General features: G+C 39.0%; 1 protein-coding gene across 1 annotated transcript; it reads left to right on the forward strand.

The window, feature by feature from the left end:
- Nucleotides 1–622: 622 nt before the first annotated feature.
- Nucleotides 623–15765, forward strand: LOC121464645 (zinc finger protein 431-like). Its single transcript, XM_041677678.1, has 5 exons — nt 623–691; nt 12951–13077; nt 13269–13329; nt 14535–14607; nt 14659–15765. Exons 1-5 carry the CDS (start codon nt 623–625, stop codon nt 15763–15765), a joined length of 1437 nt encoding a protein of 478 aa, XP_041533612.1.
- The last annotated feature ends 10115 nt before the right edge of the window (nt 15766–25880 follow it).

Below are 25880 nucleotides of genomic sequence, written 5' to 3' on the forward strand. Positions count from 1 at the left end.
TCACAGAGATCCGCCTGCCTCTGCCTCCCGAGTGCTGGGATTAAAGGCGTGCGCCACCACCGCCCGGCCTTCAACTAGTTTTCTTTCAGGAGAAAAATATAGTATGTTGTTGTTGATGTAGTTCCTGAATTGCTCTCATGGTTGTCAGAAGGATCTGTGACAACCAGATAAAAATTATCCTTAGTTCTGATGTCAGCCTGAAGCCACGGAACAAACTTCAACTTTTGTATTCTAAATGTGTAATTTTGTAATATTCAGGGCATCCTTCCATCTGTTGAACAGGAGAATCACTCCACTCCATAGTGTGTAATGGGCTGTGCAAGCCGGGCACATTGTGTCCAAGAGGAAGAAGTCCATGTGCCTATCCATAAATTCTGGTTTTAGCATGGAGGCCAGAACCAAGGACTGCTGCGCTGTGCCTTTAAGAACACAGTGACGCTGAGATATTTGTTCTTGTCACTCAAGTCTCACTAGCCAATCACAGCCTCCAAACTGACCTGTCAGTCAAAAGTCAGGTGGGACGTCCTGGCGCCGTATTACAGGTTTGATTTTAAAGCGGACCACGCCTCAGTGGATTGCGCACTGTTTTGTGAGTGCAACAGCTGGGAACTGTGAGGAGACCATGGGTGAACACGGAAGCCACGACGTGGTGAGTAAGGGGCTGCTGTTCCGATATGGAGAGGAGAGGAAGGTGAGCTATGTGGGACTGTGTTGCAGGTTTTTGCGGAGCTTGGGTGGGAGCTTAAGGCCACAGTCAGGGTTCTCTTAGGTCCCATGTGGTACTCGCAACTCCCCAGGCACAGTTTCTGGTCGTGAAAAAATTCCTCTGTGGGCTGTATCTGTAAAAACATTTCGACGAGGGAGTTGTGTGTAGAAACTTCTTTGTAGTCAATATCAACGTGATTTTGATGCATATGGAAGCCAAGGTGTTGGAGAGTTTTTCTAGGTTCTCCCAGAAGTTCGGCGTTTTGTGTTTAACACTTAGTAGTAAGATCCATTTGGAGTTAATTTTGTGGAGTTTGTAAATGGCATTTTTTTTTTTCGAGACAGGGTTTCTCCGTAGCTTTTTGGTTCCTGTCCTGGAACTAGCTCTTGTAGACCAGGCTGGCCTCGAACTCACAGAGATTCACCTTTCTCTGCCTCCCGAGTGCTGGGATTAAAGGCGTGTACCACCACTGCTCGGCTGTAAATGGCATTCTTGTGTTTGTTCCCACTCCACTACTAACCTTAATGCAGAAGAGTAGAAATTTGATATAAAGGCTTCACCAATGCTTAGGAGATATTTAGCTGAGTGAGAGCTGCCTCTAAATTACCCAAAGATAAGTCGTATGCTACCTAGGCCTGTTAGAGATTAGGATGCTAGGAGAAGTATTTGTTCTCCAGGATTGTCCAAACATTTGGCTGTAATCCAGGACGCAGTAGACACTCTGATTTACAGCCACGTGGCCTATTCCCATATCAAACAACATGCCTCTCACAAGCTGTTCAAGGGGACATTAGAGGGTCACAATTAACTCGTGGGCCTGGTTTGCCATAAATACCCAGTTTTCTTTTAGGGAAAATTAATGTTCTGCCCAATGCACATGATTTCAGCTGTTTGAAAAGGAAAACACTTGTACAGAGGACTGGGCTGATCAAGCAACACTTTTCATTTAAGTTCTCCCTCATGGAGATGGAACACAACCGCTTCTCAAACCCAGGGACTTTTTGGCAGAGCCAGGAACAGCCTAGTGTCTAGGCGTTAGTAGTTTCTCCGAAGTTCCTGAGCTATGCAGAATAAGACAGAGCTCCTATATTGGAAGCAAGAATGTGCTAGGGAGAGGTGGTATGGTCTGGAGCCTGTGTCCTTGTGAGCAGGGTCTTCAGATCCTGAGAACAGTACTCTTCACATCAAGCAGGGCTACAGTTATCAGTCCCAAGGCCACTGAGTGCTTAGTCCACAATATTCTAGAGATATCCTGTGATCCCTTTGTGCTGTGGTATTTGATTAACTGTCTCCTGAGTTTGTCCCATTGTATGGTAATTTCTGCTGGCTTCCATTTTCCTCTGGAAGTAGTATACAAGAAGCTATTACTTTTAAGAAGCTTACTTGGAATAAGACACATCATATGCAAGACTCCTCTGCCTCAGCTTTTATCTTTTCTTTCTTCTACTTTTTCTATTTTTCTCACCTTCTGGCACCTCCACCTCAGACCCTATCATTAAAGTATGACCTGCTCTTTCAGGTCTCTGGTATACTTATGTAATAATAATTATGGTAATATCTTTGCTTAAGTCACAGAGATCCGCCTGTCTCTGCCTCCCGAGGGCTGGGATTAAAGGCGTGCGCCATCCCTGCCCGGCTGTAAATGGCATTCTTGCATTTGTTCCCACTCCACTACTAACCTTGAGTCTCTCATTTGCCTGACTGGCTAGACAGTTTCCTGTCACTATTTAAATTCTTCTGAGTGTAAGCAAGAGTCTGAACCTAAGAGAAAGTTAAGAATGGCGGCACATGTGGAATGCAGTGTTTGTTCTCGTCTCCTCTTTGAGCATTTACTAGAGATGGGTGCATGCTATCATTGCAAAGCTTTTTCTTTATTAATCTCTCAAGTGAATGGAATGATTTCTCCCTGGAAAGACTATTCTAGAACAGCTGCACTTCTAGCCTTTTAGAAAAATATTTCTGAGACAAGCTCTCCTATATTGACATAGGTGACCTTTATGCCAGTGTGTTGCTTTCTGGTCAATGTCCTTGCTATCCTTTTGATTACATCTCCAAAATTCTTAAATTAAATGACTGCAACCTCAGACTTTTTTGTTTTGTTTTGTTTTGTTTTTGTTTTTTTCGAGACAGGGATTCTCTATGGCTTTAGAGCCTATCCTGGAACTAGCTCTCTCGACAGGCTGGTCTCAAACTCATAGAGATCCGCCTGCCTCTGCCTCCCGATTAAATCCCAGCATGCGCCACCACCGCCCGGCTAACCTCAGACTTTTAAAATTACCCACGTGAGTCATGTAGTCGACTATCCATTACAGTCGCAGGAGAAGGATTTGCATGTAGAACATGGTTTCTGCCTTCAGACCAGAGTAGAAAGAATAGTTTATTGAGTAAACTGCAGGGGGAAATGATAGGAAATCAGCTGCTGGAGTCAGCAGTATGACAAAGAACCTGGTTGTGGCATTGAATGTAATTGGCCCCTATATTCTCATAGGGTTGTGGTACTATTAGGAGGTGTGGGTTTTTTTAATTGGGTATGGTCTTGTTGAAACAAATGTGTCAATGTGGATGGGTTTGGAAACTTAATATTTTCTGGATACTGCCAAGCATGTCAGTCAACTTCCTGTGGTCTGCATTCCACGTTGTAACCAACACCTCATCATCATGCCCCCACCATGATGAAAATTCACTGAACTCTGAACTCGAAATGAGCAAAATTTATTAAATATTTTCTTTATACAGGTTATCGTGGTCATGTTGTCTCTTCACATCAATAAAAATGAAAACTAATACAGACATATTTAGTGATTTTTTTTAACATGCCAGGATGTATTCATTTATTTTTCTTTTTTTTTTATTGAGAAACGGAGAAAAAAAAAGTTTCCACCTCCTCCCAGCCTCCCATTTCCCTCCCCCTCCTCCCACCCTTCTCCCCCTTCTCCCACCCTTCTCCTCCTCCCCCCACTCCTTTCCCCCTCCCTCTCCAGTCCAAAGAGCAGTCAGGGTTTTCTGCCCTGTGGTAAGTCCTAGGTCCTCCCCCCTCCGTCCATATCTAGGAAGGTGAACATCCCCTTGATCCCCTTATGTTGTCTTATTGCTATTGCTAGAACTTCAAACACTATATTGAAGAGGTATGGCGAGAGTGTACAGCCTTGTCATGTTCCTGAGTTAAGCAGGATGGCTTTGAGTTTCTCTCCGTTTAATTTGATGTTAGCTGTCGGTTTGCTGTATATAGCTTTTATTATATTAAGGTATGACCCTTGTATCCCTAATCTCTCTAAGACTTTTAACATAAATGGATGTTGAATTTTGTCGAATGCTTTTTCTGCATCTAATGAAATGATCATATGGTTTTTTTCTTTCAGTTTATTTATATGATGGATTACATTGATAGATTTTCGTATGTTGAACCAGCCCTGCATCTCTGGGATGAAGCCTACTTGATCATAATGGATAATTTTTTGGATGTGTTCTTGGATTCAGTTTGCCAGTATTTTGTTGAGGATTTTTGCGTCAATGTTCATGAGTGAGATTGGCCTGTAATTCTCTTTCCTGGTTGAGTCTTTGTGTGGTTTTGGTATCAGAGTAACTGTAGCTTCATAAAAGGAATTAGGTAATGACCCTTCTATTTCTATATTGTGGAATACATTAAGGAGTATAGGTATTAGCTCTTCTTTGAAGTTCTGGTAGAATTCCGCATTGAAACCATCTGGTCCTGGGCTTTTTTTGGTAGGGAGGTTTTTGATAACAGCTTCTAATTCTTCGCAACCAACAGGTCTGTTTAGATTGTTCACCTGGTCCTGGTGTAACTTTGGTATATGGTATTTATCTAAAAAAGTGTCCATTTCTTTTACATTTTCCAGTTTTGTGTTATACAGGCTTTTGTAATAAGATCTAATGATTCTCTGAATTTCCTCTGTGTCTGTGGTTATATCCCCCTTTTCATTTCTGATCTTATTAATTTGCGTATTCTCTCTCTGCCGTTTGATTAGTTTGGATAGGGGTTTATCAACCTTGTTGATTTTCTCCAGGAACCAGCTTTTTGTTTCATTGATTCTTTGGATTGCTTTCTGTGTTTCTATTTTGTTGATTTCAGCCCTCAGTTTGATTATTTCCAGTCTTCTACTCCTCCTAGGTGAGTCTGCTTCTTTTTTTCTAGAGCTTTCAGGTGGGCTGTTAAGTCTCCAATATGTGCTTTCTCTGTTTTCTTTAAGTGGGCACTTAGTGCTATGAACTTTCCTCTTAGCACTGCTTTCATAGTGTCCCATAAGTTCGAGTATGTTGTTTCTTTATTTTCATTGAATTCAAGGAAGACTTTAATTTCTTTCTTTATTTCTTCCTTAATCCAGGTATGGTTCAGTAGTTGACTGTTCAGTTTCCATGAGTTTGTAGGCTTTCTGGGGGTAGCATTGTTGTTGAATTCTAACTTTAATCCATGGTGATCTGATAAGACACAAGTGGTTACTAATATTTTTTTGTAACTGTGTAAGTTAGCTTTGCTACCGACTATGTGGTCAATTTTCGAGAAGGTTCCATGAGCTGCAGAGAAGAAGGTATATTCTCTCCTATTTGGGTGGATTAATCTATAGATATCTGTTAAGTTCATTTGCTTCATTACCTCCATTAATTCTCTAATTTCTCTGTTAGGTTTCTGTCTGATTGACCTGTCCCTTGGTGAGAGAGGTGTGTTGAAGTCTCCTACTATTAGTGTATGTGGTTTGATGTCTGCCTTGAGTTTTAGTAATGTTTCTTTTACGTACGTGGGCGCTTTTATATTAGGGGCGTAGATATTCAGGATTGAGACTTCATCCTGATGAATTGTTCCTGAGTATAAAATGTCCCTCTCCATCTCTTCTGATTGATTTAAGTTTGAAGTCAACTTTGTTAGAAATTAGTATGGCCACACCTGATTGTTTCTTAGGTCCATTTGCTTGATAAGCCTTTTCCCAGCCCTTTACTCTGAGTAGGTGCCTGTCTTTGTGCTTGAGGTGTGTTTCTTGTAAAGAGCAGAATGTTGGATCCTGTTTTCGTATCCAATCTCTTAGCCTGTGCCTTTTTATAGGTGAGTTGAGCCCATTAACATTAAGTGATATTAATGACCAGTGGTTGTTAACTCCGGTCACTTTTTTAGTAGTAGGGTTTGTGTGTTTCTCTTCTTTGAGTTGCGCTGGTGAAGGGTCTCTAGATGACTGAGTTATTGTGGTCATTGTTGGACTCCTTGGTTAGTGATTTTCCTTCTATTATTTTCTGTAAGGCTGGATTTGTGGCTACATATTGTTTAAATTTGTTTTTATCCTGGAAAATTTTGTTTTCTCCATTTATAGTGAACGAAAGCTTGGCTGGATATAGTAGTCTGGGCTTGCATCCATGATCTCTTAGTTTTTGCAGTACATCTATCCAGGACCTTCTGACTTTCATGGTTTCCATAGAGAAGTCAGGTGTAAATCTGATAGGTTTACCTTTATAAGTAACTTGGCCTTTTTCCTTTGCGGCTCTTAATATTCTTTCTTTATTCTGTATATTTTGTGTTTTGATTATTATATGCCGAGGGTATTTTTTTTTTGATCCAGCCTATTTGGTGTTCTGTATGCTTCTTGAACCTTCATAGGTATATCTTTCTTCAGGTTGGGAAAGTTTTCTTCTATAATTTTATGAAGTATATTTTCTGGACCGTTGAGCTGCCCTTCTTCTCCTTCTTCTACTCCAATTATTCTTAGGTTTGGTCTTTTTATTGTGTCCCATATTTCCTGCATGTTTTGTGATGAGAATTTGTTGGTTTTGCTGTTTTCTTTGATCAGTGTGTTTATTTTCTCTATGGTATTTTCAGTGTCTGACATTCTTTCTTCTATCTCTTGTAATCTGTTGTTAGTACTTGTCTCTGTAGTTACTCTTCGTTTACCCAGATTTTCCATCTCCATTCTTCCCTCGGTTTGTGCTTTCTTCATTGCTTCCATTTCATTCTTCAAGTCTTGAACCGCTTCCCTAACCTGTTTGATTGCTTTTTCTTGTTTCTCTTGGTTTTCTTGCGTGTCTTTGAGCGATTTATTCATTTCCTCTACCTTTTTGTTTGTAATCTCTAATTGTTTATGGCAGTTTTTCACCTCCTGTTTAAGGTCCTCTATTATTTTCATATAGTTCACCTTTGAGTCGATATCTTCTATTTCTTCTGGAGTAGGGTGTACAATTCTTTTTATTTCGGGATCCCTGGATTCTGGTGGTGTCATGTTGCCTTTCAGGTTGTTGGAGGAATTCTTGCATTGGTGCCTTCCCATCTCTTCCTTCAAATGGAGCCAGGCGATGCCTGGTGTCTTGGTCCAGTCTTTGCTGTGATTGACTCTCTGGGTGTATCTCTTCAGTGTAGAAGCATGGACCGTTCCCGTCCAGATGGGATTCCTCAGCAACTAAACAGGGCTGCTGGTAGCCCAATGCTCCAGTGCCAAAAGGATGAATGGAGCAAGGGGGGGAGGGCGATATCCAGAAGAGCACAGGAAGGCCTGGCGCAGGAGGTGAAGGTGCCCAGGCTCCCTAACAGGGAAACCTGAAGCCTGCCCACTAGGCAGGCACTCACCACTCTGGGTGGGTAGCCTTAGTGTAGGAGCTTAAAACTATTCTTGAGCACTGGTCCTAGCATACAGCAGGGCAGGGTTGGGGAGGGGTGCTGGGGGGCTGGGTCGTGCGAAAGAAAGACAGCCCTGCAGAAGGAGCTGGGGGAGGGCGGTTTGTGCTTTCTTCCGGGACAGTCCGCCCCTGGGTAGCACACACTCACCCGTCCAGATGGGATTCCTCAGCAACTAAACAGGCCAGGATGTATTCATTAATGGCATGTGAATGAAGACAGACACGATTTGTGAGTTTATAATTTGGGAAGATTAGCTTGAGCCAGTGAATATTGAGTTTCCAGTTAGGTAACTGTCCTGTGCAGATGTGTTGAATCCTGCTTGACTCAGTAAAGTCAGCTGTGAGGATTGAGAAACAGGCCATTGACAGTAAGTAAGTGTATCAGGCTACACATCTCAGCAGCCAACATGTGCATTTGAGGAATACCAATCAGTCTATTATTAGTGACATTCAATCTACAATGAAATGATCTAATCTTTTTCAAAGTCAAAATACCTGAGGTATATCTTATTGCTTTTAAAACAAATTGTTTTTATTTGTTTTAAAAAGTGCATTATTTGTATCCTTTTTCAAATTTCATTTCTTTAAATGCATTCTGACACTATTTTTTATTTGGTTCTGTTCTCCACTGTTACTTGGTTATTACAGATTTCATTCTTTATTTTTCCAAGCACTATTTATTTGTTTATCTTTAGAGCAAGGCATTTTTTCAATCAGGCTTGCCCCCACAGTATATAGTTGGAAATTTGAAATTGGATGCTAAAAAGAAATCCTACACTAGCTCAGAATTGAGGATAATACAGGGTTATTTATTTAGATCACAGTCCTCTGCTCGAACAGGGAACAGCAAACAAATCTGCAGCCAGAAGTGAGAGGGAGTGCATGCTTAACATCAGCACTTATAGTATAAGAGGCCATGAACAATTGAGTGGGCCACATAAAGGCTACTGGCTGTAGGATTTCCTACAGCACTTCCCCCTTTTATTTAAATAAGAGAGTTCTACGCCTAATACAAAATTATATACAATAGAACAAATATCAAGTATAAAAATTAGAATTACAACAAGCATAAACGATATCAAGCAAGAAACATATGATAAATGTTTCAATAATTATCCTATCCTAAGAAGTTTAAGTCTTGTATTTTAAATAAATTGGCCAAGTCATGAGAGGAAAGTAACTATAGCTATCTAGTCATCAACCCCATTGAAGACCGAAGAAAGGAAATAATATTTCTTCAATAAGCAGGAGATGCAATCAAGCAACTTCTAAAATGTGCAACAAATGACAGAGACAACTGGCTACCTGGGCAATCACCCAAAGTCTTATTTGCAACGTTGGAGCAACCAAATTTGGCTAAGGCCCAGAGTAACTGGCAGACTATTTTCAGAGGCAGGAAATCTTTCAAAACCATCTTACCCTGTCTTGGCAAGAGTTGAGTCTTTTTTCTTCTATCCTGCTTGTCCTGTCTGGACATCATGCATTTTGTGAATGGTTCATGCCTGGGCAGTTCCTTGTCCAAAGGCCAGTTTTGCCAAGAAAAAAGAAGATCCAAGAGGGGTGACTTCCATGCTCAACATTCTCTCAGGTATAGATTTGATAAATCATTTCTCACGTCAACATAGCCATAAGTTATTTAAATGCCATGTTCTACAGCTCTTTGAAGTGGTTGAAGACTACTTACCTGTCTAGGCAGAATACAATCTCTATGTATCTAAACAACCTGATTAGTCTAACTATAAGTATGACAAATATGGAAGACTATTGACCTTTAATTCTTAATACCTATATAACCTAAGACTTCATATTAGAATAGTAAACAATCTTAAAACAACTGTCCAACAAATGAGGATAGTGACCTCAAAATGTAAACAACTATAAGTATCTTAATCAGAGGTAGAAATGTATATTGCAATATGATAAATACACCCTAAAGTTGTATCGATATACAAAATGTCTTTAGCAGAGGTATAAGCATGCATACATTCAATATGACAAAATAATTTTGCTTAGATATACAAATATTATAGATGAAAATAGGAACATATTCAAATTTAATTTAAGTTTATATCAATATACAAGAATCTATTCCAATGGAAATTGCTTGTTGCTCACAAGTAAAAATCAAATTTAAATGCTCCATAGCCAGACCTCCCAAAAGTGCCAGACTCATTTGTGCTGGCAAATCAGGAAGCCATGTTTTGAAACTCTGCCCCCCAAGCTGCTAAATCAGAAAGACCTCTCTTAAGGGAGTTATGACAAGCCAGCAGCTAAAAAATGAAGTGCAGATAAGGGTCAAAAAAAAGCTTAATAAAGGACTGACTTTATCATGAGACCAAATTGCTGGAGTTATACTAGTTCAACCAAAATAGAAGATTTATAATAGCCTATGGAAGAGTACAGAAGATCTTGAGCGGATCTTAATATTGGAAGGTTGGAATTCTTTAATTAACCAAGATGTTAGAGATCCCAGGGTCATAGGTTACCTGCCAAGGAGAGCTACTAATGGGGAATGAAACCAACACAGGAAAAAGAAGTGTGCTGCTCTCAACAAAGGCAAACAGGATTTGAGACCTAGAGATCTATTTGTCGTGGAATTAGTTATCATTACATTGATTTTTTTCTTTATTGTTACTTGTATTTGGTTCTACCCTAGTTCTCTGAGCCATGCAACTTCTGGATCCTGCATATCTAGGCACTTTTCCTAGCAACCCTGGTCCTCAAGTTGGACCAGTCATTGGTTAGCCACTGCACAAATCTTGAGCCACCATGTTCCTGGTGTATCTCCCAGGCACAACAAGTGTGTGCTGAATATTTTATAGCTGGCTTGGTTTCCTATTCCCACCACTGGGAGCCATATATGATTACAGAAGATGGCCAGTACAGGCCCCATATTTCTGAGTTATACAGAGTCCTCACTATAATTAACCTCAAAGATTGCAGAAAGTTGTTACTGCACTGTTTCAACATCAACCCTTGAAAGCTTTCTTATTCTATTAATTTCTTGCTGTGTTTTCCTGCTCCATCCCTCCATTTGCTTCCATGTTCCTTCCTGTTCTTGCTCTGAGTACACCCACAGATCTAGTCTATTTGATCTTCTTGTTTGGGAGCCATGAACTTCTGCTACAGCCATCTTTGTCACTTACCCAATCTGGGTCTGTGGATTGTACTATGATTAGTCTTTACTCAACAGCTAAAATCCACTTACAATGAGTACACATCATGTTTGTCTGTATAGTTTGGGTTTACTTGCTCAGAAGCAAAAAAACTCAAGAAGGAACACATCAGGAAATAAAATAATTGAATAATATTGTGGTAAAGATTTAAAAAAGAAATTCTTTTTTAAAAAATATTTATTTATTATGTATACAATTTTCTCTCTGTGTGTATGCCTGCATGCCAAAAGAGGGCAACAGATCTCATTATAGATGGTTGTGAGCCACCATGTGGTTGCTGGAAATTGAACTTAGGACCTTTGGAAGAGCAGACATTGCTCTTAACCTCAGAGCCATCTCTCCAGCCCCTTAAATAAGAAATTATAAGTAGATAAATCTAAACTGTCTTAGAAACACTTAGCTAAATGTTCAATATACTTAGCCGTCAATAAAATGTAAATCAAAAGAGCTTTTTAAATTCACCTTATACCGGTCAGAATAGCTAGGTTCAATAACACAAGGGACAACTCATGCTGGCAAGGATGTTGAGTAAGGAGAACATTCCTCCATTGCTGCTGGGAGAGCAAAGCTGTGTAGCCACTATGGAAACCAATATAGCAGTTCCTCAGATAATTGGGAATCTATCTACCTTAAGACTCAGATAAACCACTCTGATAGTTTGAATGTAGTGAGATCCAATAATCTCCTAGGGAATGGCACTATTAGGTGTGGCTTTATTGGGCTGGGTTATGGCCAATCAAGTCAATATCATGATTGTTATAAGAGACTTCACACTGAAACAAGTGTTTCAGTCTATGACTATCATTGAAGTTAGACTAAATACATTTTTTATCATGGGATGACCGTGAATATTTATGGATCAGGATTGGAATGTAGTTGATCAAAGGAAAAAGTCCTAGATTAGAAGAAGTGGTTGAACACTTATCTTTCCAGGGTGCTCTTCTTTGTTGTATTTGTAGAACATTGAGTAGGAGAAATCGTTTGGATGAAATATCTATATTGAGGATTGGATTTACATGTTTATAGCCACAACCCATTTCTGGTTATGTGTGTCCTGCTGTTATGACTTCACCGCCATTATAGATGGTGTCACTCAATGACAAAACATGCAGTTGAAGCAATTTCTGTTCACTCTTAAGCCTTTTGCAATCCTGATTTCTATTTTAATTTTTTTCTTACTTTTGTTTTTGAAAGACAATGTTTTCTCTGTAGCTCTGGGTACTGAATGTAGCTCCTTAGACCATGCTGTCCTCAACTCACAAATACAAATGATCCTGGCTTCTGCACAGAGGGATTAATGGCTAAGCAGCACACTTGTATTTTTTTTTCGTGTGTGTGTGTGTGTGTGTGTGTTGTTTTATTGTCTGATGAGCCTGGAATGTAGGTTTTTGTACATATCAAGGATAAGTTTCTATGCTGAACTTCACCTACATCTTGAAATTTGAAGTTTGGTGGAGTAGGTATCATTCTTTTTCCCAGGAGAGTAGTATCCATGACACTAATTCTTCTGCCTTCTGAATCATTGCACTGCAGGGGTGTGACTTTCTACCTGCCTCTAATTTGTTTTTGTTTTGAATGCTTTCAATGAATATGAGGTTGTATCTATATACAAGGGTATGTATCCCATGCAAGCCTGATCCTCATGTTAGTCACAAGGGGCCCCAGAAGTTGAAGTAATGGATAATTACAAGCCCCCTTTTAGTACTGGCAAATGTACCCACTTATCTGCAGGTACAGCAAGCCCTCTTAATTGCTGACCCAACTCTCTTACTTTTTGTTATTTATGATCATCATTTGCAGGGCTGATGTTTTCTTTGGTCCATTTGTAACTGTTAAACATGCACTCCCTTCTATTAAGATCTTATTATGAAACAGTTTAAACTAGACCACTGTAGGTTCTGGAGATTGAATATAGAACTAAAGTGAATAAAAACTTTCTGTAAGAACTTCAGTCAAACCTCTGATTTCTGTTAACCTTTTTATTTGAATGATTTTTCTATGGATACTGGGTTTTATTAATTTGTAACTCTGCCTTACCTGTAACTCATTGTGTAGGCTTTGGCTGACATCCAACTCAATTTAATTCATCTGCTTTTATAGTGATTGCTGGGATTAAAGGCAAAAGTCAGTATACCCAATTTTCCCATCACTTTTTGAGATAATCATTGTTCTTATTATTTCTGTAATTTTTTTCTCAGTAGTATTGATTTCTTGTCTGTCTCTGTATATCTTTTTATTGGCATTTCTTTCTCAAGGCTGTATCCCATTTAAAGGGCCAATGAATGGCTCATATGAACCTCCTCTTCAGTTTCCTTCTTAAGTGACTGGTGATTACATTAATTGTAATGTCATGGCAGAAGTGTGGGAAGCAGCAGCATTATACAAATATATCATTTAAAAAGAAGTATCCAATGTCAGGATCACACTTTGTTTTACTGTTGTTTGGATTATTCTAGACTTCAGTGACTTATGAAGATGTGCACATTGACTTCACTCAGGATGAGTGGATTTTGCTGAATTCTTCCCAAAAGAGTCTCTACAAAGGTGTGATGCTAGAGACATACAGGAACCTCACGGCTATTGGTAAGATTGTGAACTTTCCTTCACGTTTTAAAATAAGGGGACACCTCTGTATTATTTATTGATACTTTTCTATGTTTGTGTTTGAGCAAGAGTAAGAATGAGCCAAATAACTAAGGCATAGTTCACTTAAGATATTCAATTTTGTACAACATCCTTTAATATATTATCTACTTTCTGTTCCTATATTTTAGGCTACAGTTGGGAAGATGATAATTTTGAGAAGCATTGTCAAAGTGCTAGAAAACATGGAAGGTAATTTTTATTTGCAACTTGGTGTATATTTGACTCTGAAGAAATTTTAATTTGTCTTGGAAGATTTAAAGAAAAACAATAGTATAAATGAGAACAGCTTTAAGTATGTTGATGATTATTGATTTCTCATAAAATCATATGCCTCAATATGAGGTAACTGGTCTGTGTTTCCAAGGCATTCCTCTAAAAACAGAAGAGAAACAAATGATTCCTTACCTGATCCCACCATTTGAGTCCTAGTCCCATGAGAAGTATGCTGTAGAGCTGCCAATCCATTTAGTTTTCTACCACTCAGATATTGCACAGGGAACACACGTACACACATTGATTAGATAATAAGCCTATATTTAGAACTGACCAAAAAATAAATACTCAGTAGGAAAGCCAGTGTTACTCATGTACTTGTGACTTTGCCAAACTTATTGAAAGAGTTGGTTTATGAGAGTAACAAAGGCTCTTGTGGAGAAACTTTCATTCTTATACCACATTTCTGTGAGGAAGAGAAAGTCAAACTGTGTGAATTCAAGGGGCAATTGTTCTTCCTTTAATAAGAATGTCATATGTCACAAGTGAGCTTCCCAAAATGGAAAGAGGGACTGTATCTCTTTCAGAATAATGAGAAGATAGGAAAGATATTTATTATTTCAACAGTGCATAGATTTATTGAATGTGCTATAAGATTATATTTAACTGGTTTTCAATCTTCCTTGGGAAGACATCAGCAGCAAACTCACACTGAAGATAAGGCCTATGGGTGTTGGACTGTGTACTTACTTTTGTTTGTCCTAGTACACTTTCTTGTGGTAGATATTGCACTACAGGAAAACATAAAAATGTAAAGGGAATTCAAGGTTATTTAACACTGAGTTAGTCTAGTTCCTTTTAAATAAGTAAAAAAACTCATAGAAAATGATACTATAAATGTGGGTCAATTGACAAAAGACCCTTACTGTCAAAAGTTCTTCATAGACACAAAACATCCCATACTGGAGGAGAGCACCATGAATGTAAAACTTAAAATCTGATTCCTCTTTACAATTAAACAAATTTATAAAATTAATTCCTACAGATATTAATATTCATCAGTGTAATATACATGGTAAAACTTTTACATGTGCCAATTATCTTTGCAGATATGAAAGAAACCATAATGGAGAGAAACCCTCTGAATATACTCAGTATGTTAAATCCTTTGCATGTTATAGTCATCTTCAAAGGCATGAAAAAATTCATTCTGCAGAGAAGCCATATGATGATATTCAATATGATGAAGCCTTTGCAGGTACCAGCTGTGTCCAAATATTTAAAAGAACACAAGCTGCAGAGAAATCCTATGAATGTAATGAATGTGGTAAAGCCTTTACACTGAACAACAGTCTTCGAATACATCAAAGGACACATACTGGAGAGAAGCCTCATCAATGTAATCAATGTGATAAAGCTTTTGCGAGTCATGGTGAGCTTCACAGACATAAAAGAACACATACTGGAGAGAAGCTTTTTGAATGTAAGCAATGTGGTAAAACCTTTTTATATATCAGCAGTCTCCAGCTTCACAAAAGAACACATACTGGAGAGAAACCCTATGAATGTAATGAATGTGGTAAAGCCTTTACAGTGAGCAGTAGTCTTCGAGAACATGAAAGGAGACATACTGGAGAGAAACCTTATCAATGTAATCAATGTGATAAAGCTTTTGTGCGTCATTGTGAGCTTCAAAGGCATAAAAGAACACATACTGGAGAGAAACCCTACACATGTAATCAATGTGGTAAAGCCTTTTTAGCGAACAGTAATCTTCGAGTACATCAAAGGACACATACTGGAGAGAAACCTTATCAATGTAATCAATGTGATAAAGCTTTTGTGAGTCTTGGTCGTCTTCACAGTCATAAAAGAACACATACTGGAGAGAAGCCCTTTAAATGTAATCAGTGTGATAAAGCTTTTTCAGATCACTCTAATCTCCAAAAGCACAAAAGAACACATACCGGAAAAAAGCCCTTTGAATGTAATCAATGTGATAAAGCTTTTTCAAAGCACTCTAATCTCCAAAAGCACAAAAGAACACATACTGGAGAGAAACCCTATGAATGTAATCAATGTGGTAAAGCCTTTTCATGTATCAGTAGTCTAAAAAGACATAAAAGACTTCATACAGGAGAGAAACCCTATAAATGTGATCAATGTGGTAAAGCCTTTTCACATCTCAGTAGTCTAATAGTACATAAAAGAACACATACTGGGGAGAAGCCATATGAATGTAATCAATGTGATAAAGCCTTTTCACAACTCAGTAATCTACAAAAACATAAAAGACTTCATACAGGAGAGAAACCCTATGAATGTAATCAGTGTGGTAAAGCCTTTTCACAACTCAGCAATCTGAAAATACATAAAAGTACACATACTGCAGGAAAAACTCTAGGAATGTAAAGAATGTGGTAAAGACTTTTCACATCAATGTAATCTCAAATACATCAAAGAACCTTATGTATTTGAGAGAAATAATGGATAGGAACCTTATTACTTTAATCAATGTAGTAAAGCCTTTGCATATCATAGAAGTGTACACATCCATCAAAGAACACATGCTGAATAGAAACCATACAATTTTAACCAATGTGGTAGAGACTTTGTATTTGTCATCAGGCTTTAAAATCTTGAGAAAAAAATCATACTGCAAAGAAAGTCTTTTTTTCTTTTTTTGTTTATGACTCCTGTAAGGAAAGAAAGGGAACTTGCAGGCATGAAGAATGACTTTTCTGAATGTGATCATAGTCTGCTTCCCTGATGACTGTAAAACTTTCAATTAGGAGACTTGAATGGTGATGACTTCAAATGACGTGAAGGTTTTCAAGAAATTCTATCAGGAACTCTCCAAGGCCAGCTAGCCTGGGTTTGAAAAAGCATGGGATAAAACCGGACTCGCTGAACATAGCGGACTGAGAACTCAAGAACAATGGCAATGGGTTTTTGATCCTACTGCACGCACTGGCTTTGTGGGAGCCTAGGCAGTTTGGATGCTCACCTTACTAGACCTGGTTGGAGGTGGGTGGTCCTTGAACTACCCACAAGGCAAGGAACCCTCATTGCTCTTAGGGCTGACAAGGGAGGGGGACTTGATTGGGAGAGGGGGAAGGAAATGGGAGGCGGTAGCAGGGAGGAGACAAATCTTTAATAAATAAATAAATAAAAAAGAAAAGAAAAAAAAAGAAGTCCTAATTCTAGTCACAGGATGGCTCCCATCAAATGCAATCCTTCCTTAAAGTCTACTGTCATCCAACCATTAAAAACAAAGTTTTTCTTTATCATTGAGTCTCTTTTAACTCATCAAGTGACTAGCCCATACTTCTGTATTTATTCTAAAGATAGTTAAACCCAGACTCACAGAGATCAGTGCTATTATAATGTAGTTAGCTGTAATGCACTTTTTATTCATCCCATCTATCTTATGCTTGACTAAATGAAACTGGAGCAATCTAAGTCAAACATGGTGGCACAGACATGTAGTCATGGAACTAAGAAAGTGGAGGCAGGAACTTGAGGATTTTTAAGTTATCTAAGATGAGAATGGTGAATGAGGTGTGGAGGGAGGCCCAGAGTTCCAAGGAAGCCTGTGATTGTCTCAGATCAATGTTCAGAGTGTTTGCTGCAGGGCTAGAATTTCTGAATCATTAATTACACCAGCAAGTGTCTGATGAGGTATTTGCACCAAGGGTTTTCTAATTTTGAAAATGTTTCCTACCCAAGGAAGCCTAGGTCACTGTAGGGCCAGATAATTTTGTTCTTTAATGACTGGAGTTTCATTTAAGTGGGAGAATTTGACTTAGGCAGGGATGAACTAACTGAGTATCCAATGGAACATGTTCAGCCCTGGCCTATATATACACAACCAACAGAAATGGCCTCCGCAGGTTTTACAATGTATTTGCACACAGTTAGTCACACATGCTTAACAAGGAGGAAATTGGAAGGAAATAATTTATGAACAGGTGAAGAGAGAACAAAGAAGGTTGAAAGTGATATACTATATTTTATGTAAAATGTATGAAAATAAATTTTAAATAAAAAAGCAGCTGTAGAGACAGCTTATAAATTAAGAGCACTATCTGTTGTTAAAAAGGAAAAGGATCTATTGCCAGAAACCATGGTAGCTAACCATCTCCTGTAACTCCAATCCCAAGGCTTCTGATGCCCTCTTCTGGCCTCTTAGGTACTGTGCACAGAAAATGGCAGGCAAACACCCACATACCTAAGACATAATAAAGCCCTGAGACAGACAGAGGGCAGGTCTGGTTAATCTGAACTCCTGAATCTGCAAGGAAGCAACTGTGACTTTAATATCTAGCTAGCCCTCTCAGAGGAAAAGGCAGCCTTATTCTAACATTTGAAGAGCTCAGCAAATCTGTTCATTTAATAACAACATTCACGGTGGGGACTGATGACTTTTCCTGGCATTCCCCCTCCCCTGTTTTTGTGTTATTTCTCTTTCATATATGTGAGGATTGTGGCAATGGTACATCTTTGAAATATATTAGTGTCACTGTCAATTCTATAGAAATCTTGTGAAATCAAGGCATTTCTCCCCTTCAAAAAGTTATTCACACCAAAGTAGCCAAGCAGTATATGGATACCAAATTACCTTCTCTCATTCATATCTGCCATGGGGCCTTTCAGCAATAACTTTCACTCTATGTTGAATAGTCAAGTCTACATTAAATTAATACCCCAAAATTTCCTTTGCTAATATAGGAGAGTCATTAATTACAGCAGCAAGTATCTGATGAGGTATTTGCACCAAGGGTTTTCTAATTTTGAAAATGTTTCCTACCCAAGGAAGCCTAGGTCACTGTGGGGTCAGATCATTTTGTTCTTTAATGACTGGAGTTTTCATTTAAGTGGGAGAATTTGACTTAGGCCGGGATGAGCTAAATAATTGAGTATCCAATGGAACATGTTCAGCCCTGGACTATATATACACCACCAGCAAGCACAACCATGGAGGAATTCCAAAAGTATAGGAAGACAGCATGCCCACCCTTGTTGGCAAACAGGTCTGGGTGTCATCAATAGAGACTGGAGTGAGGGGAGTGGGTGAGTTCAGGGTTTGTGGATGTCTGCTGATCCTATCCAATGGTTCGGAATGTCAGATATGTCCCCTTGGATACGGGCCCTTCTTGTGTGGTGTCACTTTTCCTACAGTGCTGCTTTGTCAGGTCCTTCCTCCCTGTTTTTTATGATTCTGTAGTCCATGTCGAGATGACTGTTAATGTCTGTGTGGGTTATGTAGACTGAAACCCCATGGTGGGTGAGAACAGCAAGCACAACATAACCACCAGGAACGGCAAAGAACTATGAACAGTGTGGGTAATAGAGAGGCCATAGAAAGAATAAACAGGACGTGATAAAGGATGTATGTGAGTTAATTTATTTATTTATTTTTGTGCTGAGATTCTATTAGTCAGATTTTTCACTGCTATATCAAATCTTTCTGAATGCTGAATGGTTTAGTGGGGTTTACTCCCAAAATAAACCTTGATAGGAGGTATTGAAGCTCTAAATGATCAGTTGTGGTTCTTGATGCCTCTCTGCCACTCTGGTCATTGGTAGTGTAAGTCTGGAGGCCCCAGAAAAAGATGAATTGTCTTCTCTGGGCAGTGGGCAGATATTTAATTATTTTTCCTGCTATCTGGGAGAGTAAAACATAAGTAGTATGACTCATGACCTAAAGTCATCTATAAATTGAGGTAAAGGTGAGTATAAAGATTTAGAAATCTTTCACAGCAACGTTACTTTAGGCCAATCTATTCTCCTATCTGTAAATGTGGTAAAACCAGAGTATACTTATTTTCTACCTATTTGAGTGACTATCAGTCTACAGTCTTATGAATATAGTATTTCTATGCTATTGAATATCTACGAATGGCTTTAATGAAGTACTTTTGCCCGGACACTTAATGCTGGCCAAATGACTGCCAATAAAGATAATCACAGGCAGTTATAGTTCTGTGTTTACATTGGAAAAAAGGAATGAAAATCTGGTAGGGGGGAGCAGATTTTTTTTGACAATGTGTGTGTTTTTGCACTTAATTAGGGGAAAATGTGCCCAAAAGTGATCAAATAGTACTAAACTGTGGGAGATATATCCCAATAGGTAACAGATGTGAGTAAGCTATGGAAGAAATCTGTAGCCAGAAAACACACAGTTCATTTACAAGGCACTTATGCCAATATGCCTTATGTCTTGTTTAAATCCTTCACAACAGAATCATTGATTCTGATGGGTCGATCTCATGAAATGATGACTGTATAATTCCTGCATAATTCTGTGGCTTGTAGTAGGGCAATGATTCTGTAATTTCCCAGCATGTATTAATTCATGTCATGTGAATGAAGACAGACCTGATTACCGGGCAAACAATTTGGGGGCTTCTCTTGAGCAAATGAATATTTAAGGAAGGGGTTTTCTGTTGTTTTTTTCTTTTTTTGCAAATAGGTACTGTGGAATACTCCTACACACCATGACAATGTGTTGATGTTGTTGTTATTTAAAAAAATTAGAGAAAGGAAAACCAAACTGAGGACTATAGGAAGCACAAGGGCAAAGTCAGAGAACTCACAAACCAGATGCAGATGTATCAGGAGATGAATGTGTCGTGATAATCAATGTACCACCACATGGCAGAGCATAGATAAGAGATATGGGTTAATTTTAAATGTTAGAGTTAGCTAGCAATAAGCCTAAGCTCTCAGCCAAGCATTTATAATAAATATTAAGTCTCCACGTCAGTTATTTGGAAACTGTCAGAACAGGAAATCTCTGCCTACAAATGTGTATAGTCCTGATTGACACAACTGGGTCACCCAGAGGTTTCATATGCAGGCCATTGACTGTAGTAGTGTGTTTTATGTTACAGATATAAATCAGCTCACATTACACAAGTTCAAACTGCTGTGGGATAATGCTTTTGTACTCTTTGAAAATGTATCCCTTTCACTGGTTAATAATATACCTGAATTGGCGTATAGTTAGGCAGAATAAGGCTAGGCAGGACTGTCCAAAGGAAATACAGAGAAAAAAGAAGGACAGATTAAGGAGAGATGCAAGCCAGCTCCCAGAGGAACAAGGCACGTAGGAGAACAGGTGAAGTCATGTTGTCAGGTGCCAAAATGTAGATTAATTAGATTAATTAATTAGAAACTGGCTAATTTAACTCTAAGAACTAGCTTGTAATAAGCCTGAACTAAAGGTCAAAGGTTTTCTATTAATATAAGGTGCTGGGAAGTGTGGGTGCATCTTTAATCCTAGCACTCAGGAGGCAAAGGCAGGCATATCTCAGTGAGTTCAAAGTCAGACTGATCTACAAGATCTACTTCCAGGATAGGCTTCAAAGCTGCTGAGAAACCCTGTCTCAAAAAAGCAAATACATGTATAAGCATTGTATGATTATTTAAGCCTGGGCAGTCCAGACAAAGAAAAACTCTGCCATTATTAATGCCATTCCTCTACCAGGGAGTGCCCTTCTCATCTCCAAAGGTAGGATAGCTATGTGTTTTTTCAATTATATATAGCTTTTTAAAAAGCTGATTATTAGTTTCATGGTTTAAATTTGATTTTCTTTAAATGCATCATTGTTGTAATCTCTTAAGTGCTTTTATTCTCCAGTGTTTCCTAGTCATTAATAATTTATTTTCATTTTCTCAGGCACTTTTGATTTTTTTTTTTCTATTTAGAATGGTTTCTTCTAAAGATCAGCTTGCCTTGTATTACGTAATTGAGAATTGCTTTGAACATTTATTCCTGTATCCATTGTACAGAGCTGGGAAGAAAACTGTGAAGGCACATAAATGTGAGCCTGTTCTGCTTTGACTAAAAGTCAGAGAGACCGAGCTTATTTTTACTATTTCAAGGTTCTTGACGAGAAGTGTGGCTACAAACAAGAAATATTGACTAGTGTGTAGTTACTTTGTGTTTTGGACATTAAGATGGTCCATTGCAGAGAATATGCCCCACCCTGAACAAAGGTCACAAAATTAAAATCTATTCCTTGTCCTTCATTTTAAAATAGGAGGTTTGACATATGGAGTGGTTTCTACAGAATATTTGGTCTGGGGTGTATTTGTTGCATATCCTGCCCAAAACATCAAATGTTTTACTCAGGAAATAATGGCTTGATGTCTCAAGGATTGAAACAAATAACTCTTCTGGTTATCCTTTGTGTCACGTTAAAGCAGTCTTTTGCCTTCTTCTCCCTTTATTTATTGTATTACAAAAGAACATGAAAATTAATTCTGATTTGAATATTCAGAATTCACAGAATTGCCCTCTCACTACTATCCTATGTCTCTGTATTTCTTTTGTATCTCTGAGTAAACCTTTTCCACAATGGCCCTCCTTTTTATTGAGTGGATGTTTCAAAATCATTGAGTGGGGTTTTGAAGGTCTGCATGGACAAAACAAGTGATCAATAACCTCAGTCCTCATGGATTTCATTGACCCTATAGAGAAATGGGATAAATACAAATCCTTTTAATTCCTCTAAACACTTTAGGATAGCCTCCAAACTGATTATTGAACACGTAGAAGATCAGCTGTACACCATTTGGTACTTTTAACTACTGTGCAATATTTATTTTATTTTATTTTTTTTTAACTTTTTTTTTTATTGAGAAAAGAGAAAAAAAAAACAAATTTCCTCCTCCTCCCAGCCTCCCATTTCCCTCCCCCTCCTCCCACCCTTCTCCCCCTCCCCCCACTCCTCTCCCCCTCCCTCTCCAGCCCAAAGAGCAGTCAGATTTCCCTGCCCTGTGGTAAGTCCTAGGTCCTCCCGCCTCCGTGCATTTCTAGGAAGGTGAACATCCAAACTGGCTAGGCTCCCACAAAGCCAGCACATTACGTAGGTTCAAAACCCCGTGCCATTGTCCTTGGGTTCTCATCAGCCCTCATTGTTGGCCATGCTCAGAGAGTCCAGTTTTATCCCATGCTTTTTCAGTCACAGTCCAGCTGGCCTTGGTGAGCTCCCAATAGATCAGCTCCACTGTCTCAGTGGGTGGGTGCTCCCCTCGTGGTCCCGACTTCTTTGCTCATGTTCTCCCTCCTTCTGCTCCTCATCGGGACCTTGGGAGCTCAGTCCAGTGCTCCAGTGTGGGTCTCTGTCTCTGTCTCCATCCATCACCAGATGAAGGTTCTATGATGATATGCAAGATATTCGTCATTATTGCTCTAGGATAGGGTCATTTCAGGTTCCCCATCCTCAGCTGCCCAAGGAACTAACTGGGGACCTCGGCTTGGGTATCTGGGAGCCACTCTAGGTTCAAGTCTCTTGCCAACCCTAAGGTGGCTCCCTTAACTAAGAACCGTGCTTCCGTGCTCTCCCATCCAACCTTCCTTCATCCCAATCCTCCCCCTTTCCCAAGCTCCCCCCATTCTCCCCCTCTCCCCCCTCTCTCCCCATCTCCCCTTACCCCCATCCCACCCCACCCCCAAGATCTCAATTTTCTCCCCGGCAATTTTGTCTACTTCCCATAGCCAAGAGGACAACTATATGCTTTTCCTTTGGTTCACCTTCTTACTTAGCTTCTTTGGGATCACCAACTGTAGACTCCGTGACCCTTGTTTATGGCTAGAAACCAATTATGAGTGAGTACATCCCATGTTCATCTTTTTGGCTCTGGGATACCTCACTCAGGATAGTGTTTTCTATTTCCATCCATTTGCATGCAAAATTCGAGAAGTCATTGTTTTTTACCGCAGCATAGTACTCTAATGTGTAGATATTCCACACTTTCTTCATCCATTCTTCCATTGAAGGGCATCTAGGTTGTTTCCAGGTTCTGGCTATTACAAATAATACTGCTATGAACATAGTTGAACAAATGCTCTTGTCATGTGATAGGGCATCTCTTGGGTATATTCCCAGGAGTGGTATTGCTGGGTCCAGGGGTAAGTTGATCCCGAATTTCCTGAGAAACTGAAACACCGATTTCCAAAGTGGTTGCACAAGATTGCATTCCCACCAGCAATGGATGAATGTTCCCCTTCCTCCACAGCCTCTCCAGCAAAGGCTATCATTGGAGTTTTTTATTTTAGCCATTCTGACAGGTGTAAGATGATATCTCAAAGTTGTTTTGATTTGCATTTCCCTGATTGCTAAGGAGGTTGAGCATGACCTTAAGTGCCTTTTGGCCATTTGAACTTCCTCTGCTGAGAATTCTCTGTTCAGTTCAGTGCCCCATTTTTTAATTGGGTTAGTTAGCATTTTAAAGTCTAGTTTCCTGAGTTCTCTATATATTTTGGAGATCAGACCTTTGTCTGTTGCGGGGTTGGTGAAGATCTTCTCCCAGTCAGTAGGTTGCCTATTTGTCTTGGTGACAGTGTCCTTTGCTTTACAGAAGCTTCTCAGTTTTAGTAGGTCCCATTTATTCAATGTTGCCCTTAAAGTCTGTGCTGTTGGGGTTACACATAGGAAGCGATCTCCTGTGCCCATCTCCTGTAGGGTACTTCCCACTTTCTCTTCTATCAGGTTCACTGTGTTCTGACTGATAGTGAGGTCTTTAATCCATTTGGACTTGAGTTTTGTGCATGGTGATAGATATGGGTCTATTTTCATTCTTCTACAGGTTGACACCCAGTTATGCCAGCACCATTTGTTAAAAATGCTTTCTTTCTTCCATTGTATACTTTTGGCTCCTTTATCAAAAATGAGGTGTTCATAGGTTTGTGGGTTAAAATTCGGGTCTTCTATATGATTCCATTGGTCAACTTCTCTGTTTTTATGCCAGTACCACACTGTTTTCATCACTGTAGCTCTGTAATAGAGTTTGAAGTCAGGGATGGTAATGCCTCCAGACAATCCTTTATTGTATAGGATTGTTTTGGCTATCCTGGGTTTTTTGTTTTTCCATATAAAGTTGATTATTGTCCTCTCAAGATCTGTGAAGAATTTTGATGGGATCCTGATGGGGATTGCATTGAATCTATAAATTGCCTTTGGTAGAATTGCCATTTTTACTATGTTGATCCTCCCAATCCAAGAGCAAGGAAGGTCCTTCCATTTTCTGGTATACTCCTCAATTTCTTTCTTCAATGCCTTAAAGTTCTTGTCAAATAGATCTTTCACTTCCTTGGTTAGAGTTACCCCAAGATATTTTATGCTGTTTGTGGCTATTGTGAAAGGTGAAGCTTCTCTGATTTCCCTCTCTGCTTCCATATCCTTTGTGTATAAGACGGCGACTGATTTTTTGGAGTTTATCTTGTATCCTGCCACATTACTAAAGGTGTTTATCAGCTGTAAAAGTTCTTTGGTGGAGTTTTTGGGGTCGCTTATGTACACTATCATATCATCTGCAAATAACTAAAGTTTAACTTCTTCCTTTCCAATTCGAATCCCTTTGATCCCATTATGTTGTCTTATTGCTATTGCTAGAACTTCAAGTACTATATTGAAGAGGTATGGCGAGAGTGGACAGCCTTGTCGTGTTCCTGAGTTTAGTGGGATGGCTTTAAGTTTCTCTCCATTTAATTTAATGTTAGCTGTTGGCTTGTTGTATATAGCTTTTCTTATATTTAGGTATGACCCTTGTATCCCTAATCTCTCCAATACTTTTATCATAAAGGGGTGTTGAATTTTGTCAAATGCTTTTTCAGCATCTAATGAAATGATCATATGGGTTTTTTTCTTTCAGTTTATTTATATGCTGGATTACATTGATAGATTTTCGTATGTTGAACCAGCCCTGCATCCCTGGGATGAAGCCTACTTGATCATAATGGATAATTTTCCTAATGTGTTCTTGGATTCGGTTTGCCAGTATTTTGTTGAGGATTTTTGCATCGATGTTCATGAGTGAGATTGGTCTATAATTTCCTTTCTTGGTTGAGTCTTTGTGCGGTTTTGGTATCAGAGTAACTGTAGCTTCATAAAAGGAATTTGGCAATGACTCTTCTGTTTCTATATTGTGAAATACATTAAGGAGTATAGGTATTAGGTCTTCTTGGAAGTTCTGGTAGAATTCCGCATTGAAACCATCTGGTCCTGGGCTTTTTTTGGTAGGGAGGTTTTTGATAACCTCTTCTAATTCTTCGCGACTAACAGGTCTATTTAGATTGTTCACCTGGTCCTGGTTTAACTTTGGTATATGGTATTTATCTAAAAAAGTGTCCATTTCCTTTACATTTTCCAGTTTTGTGGCATATAGGCTTTTGTAGTAAGATCTAATGATTCTCTGAATTTCCTCTGTGTCTGTGGTTATGTCCCCCTTTTCATTTCTGATCTTATTAATTTGCAAATTCTCTCTCTGCCGTTTGATTAGTTTGGATAGGGGTTTGTCAATCTTGTTGATTTTCTCTAGAAACCAGCTTTTTGTTTCATTGATTCTTTGGATTGTTTTCTGTGTTTCTATTTTGTTGATTTCAGCCCTCAGTTTGATTATTTCCAGTCTTCTACTCCTCCTAGGTGAGTCTGCTTCTTTTTTTTCTAGAGCTTTCAGTTGGGCTGTTAAGTCTCCAATGTGAGCTTTCTCTGTTTTCTTTAAGTGGGCACTTAGTG

This window comes from Microtus oregoni, unplaced genomic scaffold (assembly GCF_018167655.1).
Source record: "Microtus oregoni isolate MIOR12 unplaced genomic scaffold, Mior012 000029F_ref0000214, whole genome shotgun sequence".
NCBI classification, from domain to species: Eukaryota; Metazoa; Chordata; class Mammalia; order Rodentia; family Cricetidae; genus Microtus; species Microtus oregoni.